The 12,609-nt window shown below is 44.5% G+C and overlaps 1 protein-coding gene across 1 annotated transcript in view; it reads right to left on the bottom strand.

Annotated features, from left to right (window-relative positions):
• Window positions 1–12,609, bottom strand: part of TNFRSF21 (TNF receptor superfamily member 21) — a 65,446-nt gene that overhangs the window by 22,572 nt on the left and 30,265 nt on the right. The window contains exon 4 of the mRNA XM_077764828.1: window positions 70–335. Coding sequence (XP_077620954.1) covers window positions 70–335 — 266 coding nt within the window. The remainder of the gene's footprint in view (window positions 1–69; window positions 336–12,609) is intronic.

Here is a 12,609-nt window from a genome sequence, read left to right as displayed (position 1 = left end):
CACACCTGGTAAAAGCTGAACACGGGACCAAAAGGTTAGCTGGAAAGACCAACCACCCAGGGACATTACCTGGGCCGTATCTTCCATCAGTCCCCGAATCTTCTCCACAACATCGTTGCGCCGGTGCTGGCGCAGGGCACTGATGAGCTGGGCGAGGCTGGCCTCAGGCCCCCGGATGGTCCAGTGCTGCAGAGCTGCGTAGGCCCGCTCGTGGTCTGCTGTGTACCCGTTAGAGAAAGCAGCCACTTCCCTCTCACTGGCGTTGCACAGAAACTGATAGATGTCCTTCCACTGGCTTCCCACCTGGGCTGCTACGAGCTTCAGGATGTCGATCCCTAAACCAGAGAGAAAATAAAATGAAACACAGACACAGGCCCGCGAGGGAGGGTCTTTATGTATGGCTACTCTGTTTTAATGAACTAAAAGAAGCATGTTCTTCCCTTGTAAGACATCAAAGGAATGGAGTGTCTTCTGTAAGCGCTTAGCACACACAACCCCTCCTGGGGACTAGCTAGGCACCCTCCTTTCTACAAGTTTCACTTCCTAAATATGGAACCGGAAGAAGGCGCAATCCTGGACGTGCGATAAATAGCCCCCAAAATGATGCTTTGAAAGCCAAATCCAAGCAAAATAACGAGTGACTCCTTTGTGACTATGAAAAACAAGTGCGACCAGGATGCCTGGGTGGCTCAGCCAGTTAAGTGTCCGACTCTTGGTTTTGGCCTAGGGTTTAGGGGTTTGAGGCCCACACTGGGCTCCATGTTGAGAGTGCTGACCCAGCTTGAGATTCTCTCCCCCTCTGCCGCACACACTTTGTCTCTCAAAATAAGTAAATAAACTAAAAAAAAAAAAAGGGTAACCAAATAGAGGCCCCCAGACTAAAAAAGGGGTGAAATTAAGAAGTTAAGAACTTCATGAAATTAAGAAAAAGGTAAGCCCAGGATTAAAATTGCAGTGGAGTTTATCCAGCACCGTCCAGGTAGAGTGTTAAGATTCTGGAAATAATGTCCTTTACATCAATGTAAATGCCCTGGCATTCCAGCCGCATGGAGGCACCCCTTAAGAACCTCTGGCTCCTTGTGCTCTAATCTTATGCTCAACAAGCAATTTTCTCATCTACTATTCAGTCTCCGAAGTTGACTTGCACAGTTATAATGGAGACAACCACCAAAGTGACAGTATAATAACAATAGCTATTATCTTCCCGGATTTAAGTCTAAGGCACTAGCTCTTGGAACGTCTTCATAAAGCATTAACATCTCAATTGCACTGATAAGACAAGAGCACCTAGAAAAGTTAGACAATTTGCCCAACAGCACAAAGGCAGCTGGGTTGGAACTGAATCTAACTCACTGGATCATGTATTATATGGTCACAAAGGCAGACCGGTCACTTGTAAACTCCGTCAGCGTGGGTCTGCAGTACCCAGATTTGATGAACGCAGGCTGAAATGCGGAGTCAAATCCCAGAAGCGTCAAGCTCAAGGTGACTGCCTGACCCTGACCCTCTGTGAGGTGTGGCTTTCCCTTAGCAACACACTTTGGGGTCTTCCTCTACACAGCATCTTCTCTGGCATTTACACATTGGCTTTGCCCAAATTGATACACGGCATCATAAAGACCCTCGCACATAGGCATCTGGTAGTTTACCCAATGGGGAGGGGGGGGTCCTCTCAGCCAATACCATGTCTTTGAATGAGGCCATAATCCCACGCCCAGATACCGGAGTTATTATAGTTAACAGTTACGTCTTTAAAACACTAACTACTCAAAAAGAAAAAAAAAAGGAGTCAAGTTCTCACGTGAAGCTTAGGGGAAAGAAAAAAGACAAGCAGAGAATAGAGAGAAGATTCCTGTGATAGAGAATTGATTTTTTTTAATTAACGAGAGGTTAACCAGAGAAAAAAGTCTTTTTTTTTTTTTTTTTTTTGCTTCAGTCATTTCTTGGGGAAAATAATTGTAAAATTAGCTCTCAATTTTTGCCAAGACCAACACTGATTCCAGAAGTTCCTCTGAAAATGGAGAACTCTGTTGTTCCACAATGTCAATCCTTACCCTGCCATGCAATCTATAGACACAGATGATCTGCAAGATTGCATACATTTCCTGAATCAACCACCTACAGATGGCTTTTGAAAAGTAAGTTCCTAGTAGAAAGCTGCTTTCTTGTCAACTCCAGGCGCAGAATGCCACAAACTGAGGCATTACCGCCCTTTCCACACGATTTTCCCTGGCAGTGTGAAATACACTTGAACTAGTTCCTTTTCAGTTTTCATGGCAACGTTTAGCTAGATACAGACCTTTTGATTTCAAGCAACACACACCTCAACAACAACAAAAATCTATGTTCTACTTAAAACCCTGCAGGTAATTTTAAGGAGACAGCCAGCGCTTTGTGATTGATGTGGTGGGTTCTTCCGAATACCAAGAGGCGTGTTAGTCTCTGAATCTTAATTTAGGTTAATCTGACTAAGGCCCACAGTGTCTTACATGAAAACATGACTGCATTTTCTTGTACATGGGACCTTTGCTTAAATCTTCATAATGCTGGTGACAGTGTGGCCTTGGACAAATACTAACTGTCATGTCCACTTCCTCACGTGTACAATGGAGAGACTGACTAGGGTCCCTGGAGATGGGCTGATTAACATTTTCTATAGAGTTGATTTATTTTTGGAAGCACCCCGTCGTTATAAATGCTCCATATACTAAACACTAAAAGTTAAGACTAAATGCATTTCTGATACGAATACACAGCCTTTATAGAGTAATTACAGAGTTTAAAAGGCTCAAATTTAACAACAGTTCCCTCTTCCAAAACCCAGTATTTATACTTTTTCCGCCACAAAATAAAGAAAAATGAGGAAAACAAGAAAAATACAAAGAATGGTTACAACAAAACATTCTTTCAACTCATGTTGACTGGAAGCTAAATTTAGGGCCCAAAGATCAGGTCTCATCTTATTTTTTTAATGTTTGTTTATTTTTGACAGAGAGAGAGAGAGAGAGAGAGAGAGAGAAGGAGACATAGAATCCAAAGCAGGCTCCAGGCTCTGAGCTGTCAGCACAGAGGCCAACACAGGGTTCAAACTCACAAGTGGTGAGATCATGAAATGTGCCCAAGTCCAACGCCTACTACACTGAGCCATAGGGTTTAACACCAGGGATCATAGGTACTCAACAATGAGGGCAAGCACCGGCATCCTCGCTTCCTGTCCTTTTTGGAGCCTCACTAGTACATATCAGAAGAGGCACCATGACACAGAAGGGCAGCATCCACAGAAAGGCAAATATGAAAGAAAAATGTTTCCGCCCCTGCAATATGTGGGACTTCCCATCAGCGCTCACTGCTGACATTGCCCAGATCCGCCACCAGGGAACTCAAGCACAGAGACATGAATGAGGTCATCAACTGGGTATTGTGGAAGGAATGGCATTTTCTAGTGCATTCTAAAATCCTGAATTAGATATCATCTGGGTGACAACATTAATTTGAGGCTCATTTTGTCAAGCTCGATGTCAGCTCCAGTATGCAAAAAAGAAAAGAGTTCCACCTCTTTTCATAAAAACCTGAATTAACCTTTATAATCAGAGAAGGTATTAAAGCTCTTTCCTTTTCGAGATAAATATCTGAAATGAGTGCCACCATTAAGAGGCCACATAAAAGCCTCCCTGGACAAGGTATGAAGGACAGGGATGACAGAAACAAAGGCCATCTGTAACCCCCAACACAGCACCTAGTTTCAGGCTGTAGACCCGGCTTCAACAGAATGGGTGTGTGGAAAAGATGAGTGGGTTATAAGCTTTGTGATGGTGCCCAGTTCTCATCATTTAAAAGATTCGAGCATTCCCACTGCATCTCCCATACTTGTGAAATGTAATGTCTGTTTTCATTATCCTTAGAAAGAGAGGTAGAGGGATGAATAATGAGAAAATTCCCATAGAGGCAATTAATACCCAACCTCCTCCCTGGACAGACGACTCCATAATTATCTCTATGCTGGTTTCTCTACACAGAGCAGTCTCCTGCGGTATACACAAAAAACCCCAGGAGAAGTGGGCTCAAGATTATCTCCCCTCTACCATCACCCTAATTCTTGCCCCCCAGACATTACTCCTTATCAGTATGTGCTGTGACCTCAAGCTTACGGGGCAAAGATGGATACAGCATGTTTCAACATATGTACAGAGCAATGTATGTCAAGTTCGAAATCTAAATAAAAGCCTGGCTTTAGCATTCCTAGAATTGACGTTCTTCCCTATACACCGGTCATGTCCTCATTGGTGCCTTTTCTGACGACCTTCTGCCTAAGCCCCCCATTGGCTTTGTCTACTATTATATAACCCCAGTACTTGCCAGAACCTAGCACATAACAGGAATTACAACAAACGTCTTGAATGAATGAAAGAATGAATGGGAGCCTTTNATCTCATTAATCTCTCTAACAGCAGCCATTGATAACCTGAGGGGCCACATGCTGATACACCCTTGTCACGTAGCCGTGCCAGATCTCCTGGGGTCAACAATGGGTGGAACCCGGGCTTCCCGGCACAGGAACTCAGTTCCTGTGCAAGAGCCTCTCCCTCTGGCAGCGTCCTCTTCCCAGTGTGGGTGGTCCACCACATCCACGTCAGGCGCCAGGGGAAAAGGTCTCCTGGATTCTGCCTCCGCAGCCAAATCCTCCTGCAGAGAGAAGCTGTCTAGACCAAGGTCTGTCTGGCCGATGACACAGTAAGCGCTCCTAAAAGCAACGTACCCGGGGCACCTGGGTGGTTCACTCGGTAAAGCATCCAACCTTGGATCAGGTCATGATCTCACAGTTCACAAGTTCGAGCCCCACATCCGGCTCTGCACTGACAGCTCAGAGCCTGGAGCCTGCTTCAGATTCTGTGTGTCCCTCTCGCTCTCTCTTTCTGCCCCTCCCCCACTCATACTCTGTCTCAAAAATAAAACAAAAAATAAATATAATAAAAAAAGAAAAATAAAAGCAACACAACAAAAACATGTGCGTGTTTTGTAGTAACTAGTGTATTACAGGGTGGTTTAAAAAATGGGATAGCAACAGGAATCACTCTCAATGCACCACACAGGAAACTACTTTATCAGCAGCTGGGAGCTTAGTACTCCCCGAGTTAAACATACTCCTTCTCTAGTTGAAGTACAAAAGTTGAAGGAATTGCTTAAACTTCATTTTAACTCAAAAAGTGACTTCTGAAGCAGAATTAATCACTACGTTGTTGAAGGTTCAATGGACAATCACCATATGCTCAGATGAATCTCAAAAGCTACGAAAACACCACGGTGCAAAGGTCTCATAAAGCTAATGTCGGACTGTCTACCAATGACACGTTCCATCAAAACAGTAGACAATTGTCCAGATGGAAGAAATAAATGCCACGGATGCTGTAAGGAAAAGTAATGACCTTTTATTTCACTCCGTGGAGGAAAATAAAAAGCAGAAAGCTCAACACGCCTCCTTTCTCCTGGTCTTAGTCTGTGTTTGAAGCTGTTCATTTATTCATTCAACAAATATGTATTGAGCACTTACTCTGCACCTGACACCATCGTAGGCACGGGGAACACTGTGGTGTACAGGGCAGAACAAAAGCCTTTCCTGCATTCTACTGGGAGATATGGAAAGCAGTAAGATATTTAGTGTGATAGACAGTGAGGTGTGCTGGGGGAAAAAATGCAACAAAAAGTCATTGCAGACTTTTGAGCCGAGAAATGGCACCATGAGACTTCCATTTGAGCAGGGCCATTTTGGCTACTGTCAAGAACACACGGAAGGGATACATGTAGAATAGGAGCCACCAGTCAGAGGCCACAACGGTCTCCCAAAGGAGGGGACAGTCATTTGGGCCAAAGGGGCAAAATGATAGGAAATGGTCAATTTCCGAATATATTTTGAAAGGAAGGCTGATGGGATTTGCTACTGGGTTTGCTAAATACGGGGTGAGGTAGAAGGGAAGGAGTCACTCTGTAATGTTTTGGCCTGAACACTGGGAAGGCTAGAGGGGCCTCTTTCTGCAATAGGTAATTGATGTGGACGTGTGGTTTGGGATTCAGTTTAAATGTCTTAGGTGTCGAGCGTCTAGACATCAGGAAATGTAATGTACGTTACATTCAGATACAAGAAGCAGGATGGACCTACGCACTTGGGAATCACCAGCAGACAGTATGTAAAGGTCTGGGTCACCAAGGAAGGGAGTGTGAGGAAGGAGAGAAGAGTTACAAGTCCTGAGCTCTGGGGCTGTCCACTGTTGGTAGGTCAAGTTAAAGAGGAAGAGCCAGCCAAGGAGATGGAGAGGGAATGAATAACCAGAGAGGTGGGGCAAGAACCAGCAGACAACAGTGTCCTGGAGGCCAAGGTGAAGAAACATTTCAAGGAGAAGGGGACCAAGAGTGTTAAATGCTGTCAATAGGCCACACAGATTCAGAGGAAACTGAACTGAACAGTTAGAATCACTGGGTGTTATATGGAAACCAACTTGACAATAAACTATTTAAAAAAATTTTAAAAATTAAAAAAAAAGAATCATGTTGTCAGACTCTACAGAAAAGATGCAAGATTACAGCAAAAATATTGCCATATTTCACCGATTCTAGGACATCTGAATGTGTATTTCAATCAATGCCTTTTCATAGCTTGGTTATGGTGGGTTTTCTTCCCTAGTGGTAATTTTTTTAAATGTTTGTTTATTTTTGAAAGAGAAATAAAGAGAGAGAGAGAGAGAGAGACAGACAGACAGAGAATCTGAAGCAGGCTCCAGGCTCCGATGCGGGGCTCTAGCTCACAAACCATGAGATCATGACCTAGGCCAAAGTCGGCCACTTAACCAACTGAGCCACCCAGGCACCCACCTGAGTAGTATTTTAAAACATGTTATGTCACCATTAGTGGTGTCTTAGATTTAATAACATATTGAGTCATTATCTTTTTAACTTCTAAACTTGAACCCATCTATTTTTTTAAAATACAACATAGCATCAACACACTTAATACGTCAAATTCTGTGCATCCCCTGCAGTGTTAACAACCAATTACTCCTGAAGAATGACCAACGGAAATCTAGAAATTAATTCCTCCTCCTCTGTGAAATCTGCTTACATAACACCTGACCAGGTTGCTTCAAGGGCACTGATTTTTAAGGAAATTTTTAACTTTGGTTTCTATTTGTGTTTCAGCCCTATGGGGGAGAAAACACTAATTTGTTGTTTAATATCCCAAAGAGCTTAAATGCAAAAGCTGTTAGTTAGATAAATTGTAACATAAAATATAATGCCTTCCCAAAGCCCAGAGGAAGGATCACCAGCAGGTGGGCCTGGGGAAGACAGCAGTCTGCGATCCCCAAGGGCAAAAGCCCATCCCCGGCCACTCTGTGCACGAGATAATGCTTTTTAGGCTCCAGCGATAAGAGGCTTTTCTCCTACAACAGTTCTGTCTGCTGTATAATCGTCAGACATCCTCCGAGGTTAAACAGAAAGGTGGTGTCTTCAGGAAATGGCATTAGTGGAAGCAAAGGTGGGAAAGGCAGGGGGGTGAGGGGTGAGGTGGATACAAAGCCTCTTCCTGCCACTGTAAAATAACTGTGGTGGGGCAGCCCCCCAGGGAAGGACACAGCAGCCTCTAAAATGGAACAGTCTGCTCCCCTCAGCCCAGCTTCCCAGTGTTTATGTTTCAAGTTGACTTCCCATAGGAAATTTGGGCCGACCGAGAGGTGACCGTCTGGAATTTTGAGTCAAGGAGGCTTGAGGCAAAGAAGTAAGGTTTCCTTGGTGGCAGCTGTCTGCTGTCTGGGGCTGAGAAAACCACCAATTTCAACAGATGTGACTTCCGATTAGCAGGGCTCCATCACCTCTGACTTATCTGGAACAGCCCTTAATTATTTATTTATTTATTTTTTACCACAGCCCTCCCAGCCTTCAGCCTGTTGGGTATCTGGCTTTAGAATTTTTCCCTTTGGAGCAAGCTTCAGAAAAAAGTGAAAACTAGGAAGCCAGTGTAACTTCTAAAGAGGAGAACTCATTACTGATGACAATTTTGTAGTGTTTTATTTCAGACGAGTTGGGTTTTGCTAAGGGAAATAAAATTTTCTTTATTAATAGAGCATGATTAAAAAAAAATCAGTCATAGAAACGTTAAGAAATTTCCAGCCTCAGGTGATTCATGGGAAATCTCAAAAAATAAAAATTAACATATTTATAAAATTCATAGAACAGGATACGGCACTCAGTAAGCATGAGATAAGTCTTCATTGAAGAAAAGTAAATAATGAAAACTTAATGGTAGCAGAAGGCTTTCTTATAAGGCTAGAAAAAATATATTTACTGGTCACAGCTTATGTCATGGTTGTACCCCAGGATCTTGATGATCTTCACGATCTTGCTGATGTCAGCACTAACAAACATCCCATAATATCACTTTAGGGAAAAAAAAGCGGGGGGGGAATAGAGTCCTTATTGTCAAATTCCTAACACACTTCACTCTCCTTCATTTCTGAATGCCGCATATGGTAGTTTTCATAATTCGACTGGAATCTTTCCAGTCATCCCCAAAACCTGACTGAAGAGTATATTGATATTGTTCAAATATATCCAGGGCACGGCTTCCCAGTTACTCAGCTTCTGTCCCCTACCAACCACTGCAACCTCGGGGAAAGATTTACACCAGAAACCCAATCCCAATTGGACTGCATCTTGCTGCTTCCCTGCAAAGAGGATAAAGGCTATAAGTGCTGGGAATCCAAGAAACAGGTTTCCTTCACAACCTCCATAAAGATGCATTCTCCCATACGTGGCCCATCCTGAAGGAGGACCTCCAATTTGGGAAGAAAGCAAACACATTTCATAGAATTCATTAAGGACCTAGAACCAAGAAAGTCATTCACGAGTAAAACTCAAAGACAGCCCAGATGAGAAGGGACAGGGTTTGCTTGTTTGCTAGGGAGAGCTTTGCTTGAACAGCAGGATGCCGATAGGGGACAGGATGGAAGAAACCAAAAACACATTAGCAGAGACGCAACCCCTAACGCAGAGCTTGGTTCAAGGGCAGTGTCTGAACTTTTTGAGTAAGTACACAAGCAAACTCTGTGCTGGTTCTCAGGCAGCACTGTTTCCCCCAAAGAGCAGTCTTCACAGACAGATTGGGATATCAGTCTTAGACAAATAAAGTTATGCAATCAAGTTATGCAAATAAGAGGCTTAACCGCCAAGCCAGCTGGTCTGTACTTGAACTCTATCTTCGGGTTTGAAGCCTGAGATATGGAAGATGTTTGGTGGTGGGTTGTTCTTAACTTCACCAGTCACGTTTTTGTAGCACTGAAGCATAGGATTTTAGAATGGGAGATGTTAGAGACACTTGGAGCCAAGGGCTTCATCCTACCAGGGAGCAAAACCGGGCCCCACGAGGTCACAAGGTCCCTCCCTCTGCAGAGTCTCCCTCCAAGCCAAAGCTTCCTACTGCACGTGCCCCTGTGCGCGGTGTGTTCCCAACCCCTCACCGCCCCAGGCTGCACTGTCGCCTCCACAGTGCTCCTCACACCACGGGAGCAGGCTGGGTGAGCAAAATTCCTTCCTCTCGCCCTCGAGAATGTGGAGAGTCACACTCCAAGTGCCACACTGCCAGCTCCTTTCCAGCTCTTTTTGTTTGGGTCAGTTACGCTTTGAGGCATGTTATGGCCAATGTTGCCAATGTTCTTGGTATAGATGCTTTCCCTGCAGCCATTTCTCCTGGCCCTTAGGACTCATTAAATCTCACCCTTAATGGAGTTCTACTTGTGTTGAAAATCAGATACAACTGTCCCTCCACCCTGACCTCAGCTCTCCATGAATACAGCTCAACCGCCTGACCTTCCTGTGAGGAAAGAAAGAAAGAAAAGGAAGCCAAGCTGGCAGCTTTATCGATATTTACATACGATCTCACTTAGTTCTTAACAACCCCATGAGATAGGAGCTATGTCCACATTACAGATGAGAACACTAAGGAGACGTTCGGTAGCTTGGCATAGTTGCATCATCAGGGCTGGGAGTCAAACCGCAGGTGAATCCACCCGTGGCCCTCATCTCTCACTGCACCACGATGCCTCCCAGGACCAAACAAAGTGTTACCAACCCTGTCCTTCTTGCATCTTGGTTGCTTCCTTGAACATAAGTCTTTTGACTATGTCTTCCACCAACCCCGACTCCCCCTCATGGGGTCAGAGAAAAGGAGACAAGTGGAAATAAAGGAGAAATCTGTTACAATGATACATTTAAGATAGCCTAGGTTTCAACCTTCTGTCCACACCCCACTCTTCCTCCTCCAAACAATGAAGAGACACGAGTGAGAGGCAGTGTCATACGCTAGCTACCAGCTCAGAATCCAAGGCCAGGTGCATGAGTGCCAGTCCTGGCTCACCACTGGCTTGAAGTGTGGATCTTCGTCAAGCCATATAATCCTTCTGTGCCTCTGTTCTTAATATGATGTGAAATGGGCACGGTCCTGACATTATAAGGTTGTTCTGAAGATTAAATGAGGAAGTACATATAAATGCCACAGAATAGTACCTGGCATACAGTAAGCATATAACCCTGATATATTATTTCTCTCCCTTCCCCCAAACCAGTGTGTCAATGCCAAGGCCTTACACAGAGTCCCTTGGAGCAATCTGCTTATGGAATAATCCTAGACAAGGACACTTTTGAGTAACACTGAGTTAAAGTCAGAGATCGTCAAGAGCAGCCAGAAAGACGCTCAAGTGCCTGAGAAGCAGGCCATGAGGGTGTAAGGAAAGGATAAATGAAAGGAGAATGCCTTTGCCTCTTTAAGGTCAAGGTATATATTGCAAGAGCTTTAAGAACTTCTTTCACCTGCAGCCAAGATCTAATTCATCTCCAGCCATCATCTTCACCTCTCCTAGTCTGAAACCATCCAATTAAGATACTTGGCAAAGACAGCGGGACACCACCACCACCTCCAGCCCCCCAACTGAATGAGCGAGCACCTAGGGACCATCACCATCCCCATGAAGGCAATCCAGCGAGATGTCCCCCCTCTGAAACATGCCTTCGTCTCTGCCTCCCTCATCCACTACTGAGTCCCTGCGGCCAAAGGGCTAAGTTCTTTTGCTCCCCCAACCTCAGCCTTCAGTACCCTCACAGGCAAACAGCCTCTCCGTTTTGTCATTTAAGAAATGGGAGTAATTGCTTTCAAACCACAATAGCCTCTGAACTGAACAGGACTCTGCAGTCCTTTGACCAGAGAAGCAACACGTGATATATAAAAAGCTCTGTCCCAGGAGCCAAGAGACTCAGCCCCAGTCTCTTCTTTAAACCTACTGGCCACGTAACGTTGGGCAAGTCACCGTTCTCTTCTGGGACTCAGTTTCAGCTTCTGTAAAATGGTAGGTTAGACAAATACACAAACCACACACACACACACACACACACACACACACACACACACACTTCTCCACGATCTCCAACTTGAAGCTCTCCCCAAATAAAACTAAAGCAAAATACCTTTTATGTTACTCAAGCCTAGTCCTAGGACAATACCTTAAACTTGGTGTTCACACACATATAATTAAATGAAAAAATAACAGAAGTTAAGCAGTTTAATAATGAGTCATGTTTGAAATTTCCTCATTATTTCCCCCTTGGGATTCCTCAAAGGTGCACCTGGTTACAAACAGGAAAAGTTTCCTTCAGACACTTCAGCCCCTACTTCAGCCGAAGTGCAGCTAATTCAGAATCAGGCAGAATTACCACTGGGTTTCTCTTTAGGCAAATAATTCAACATCTGGACAACGCCTCTGAAACAGGAGATAATACAGCAGAAGACAGAACGAAGAGAGGGAAATGTGTAACTGACATGGAGAATAGCTCCTCTCCGATCTAATGTCTCTCAAAGCACTTTACCCTGAAGAAATTCCCAACTGTCAAGGCTAAAGGCAAAACCTGTAGACAAAAGCTTTGCCCTGGCCTCTGGAGTCTCCGGAAGGGCCCCTCCCGTGCCCACCAGGTGAAACCACACTTGGACATTGCCTTTCTGGAAGCGAGATACATTCTTTCTATAACCCCAGCCTTCCACTCTCCTATGAGTGGCATTTCCCCCTCATCCTCAAGGATTATTTTTGGATTATCTTGTAACATTTTAAGCACAAAGTCCCAACAAATTACAAAGCTACAGGGATCTGTGCTAAACCTGTAATTTAAGAACCCCTTGGCAGGGAGAGTAATGCTCCCTGAGAACTAATCAGAGTGAATAAAAAAATATGAAAGTGCAAGAGAGTTTCAGCAGAAGTCTGAACTTATTTATTGATACTCAGTTAGACGGGGAGGAGGTACTGTCCCAGCACGTGTATTCTGGAAGCTGCCCGCTCTTGACAGGTAGATATGAGCTGCTGGCCGCCCGCCAGCCAGGACAAGAGTCAAGTAACTTTTCCAAGGCACAAAAGCATTTACCAGGTATGCTGTCTGTGTCACCGGGGTAGAGCTCTTCTCGGGAGTTCTGTTGGGACTCGAGCTCCCTGGCCTGTACGAGGGGATCAAGGTCTCCCTCAGCATAATAATTCAGAAACGGATGAGAGCCTGGGACACAGCTTCCCCTTGGCAATCAAGGTGACA

This window comes from Crocuta crocuta, unplaced genomic scaffold, assembly GCF_008692635.1.
Source record: "Crocuta crocuta isolate KB4526 unplaced genomic scaffold, BGI_CrCroc_1.0 scaffold44, whole genome shotgun sequence".
Taxonomy (NCBI): domain Eukaryota; kingdom Metazoa; phylum Chordata; class Mammalia; order Carnivora; family Hyaenidae; genus Crocuta; species Crocuta crocuta.
The sequence above is the reverse complement of the archived record's forward strand: the minus strand, read 5'-3'. Positions and strand labels throughout refer to the sequence as shown.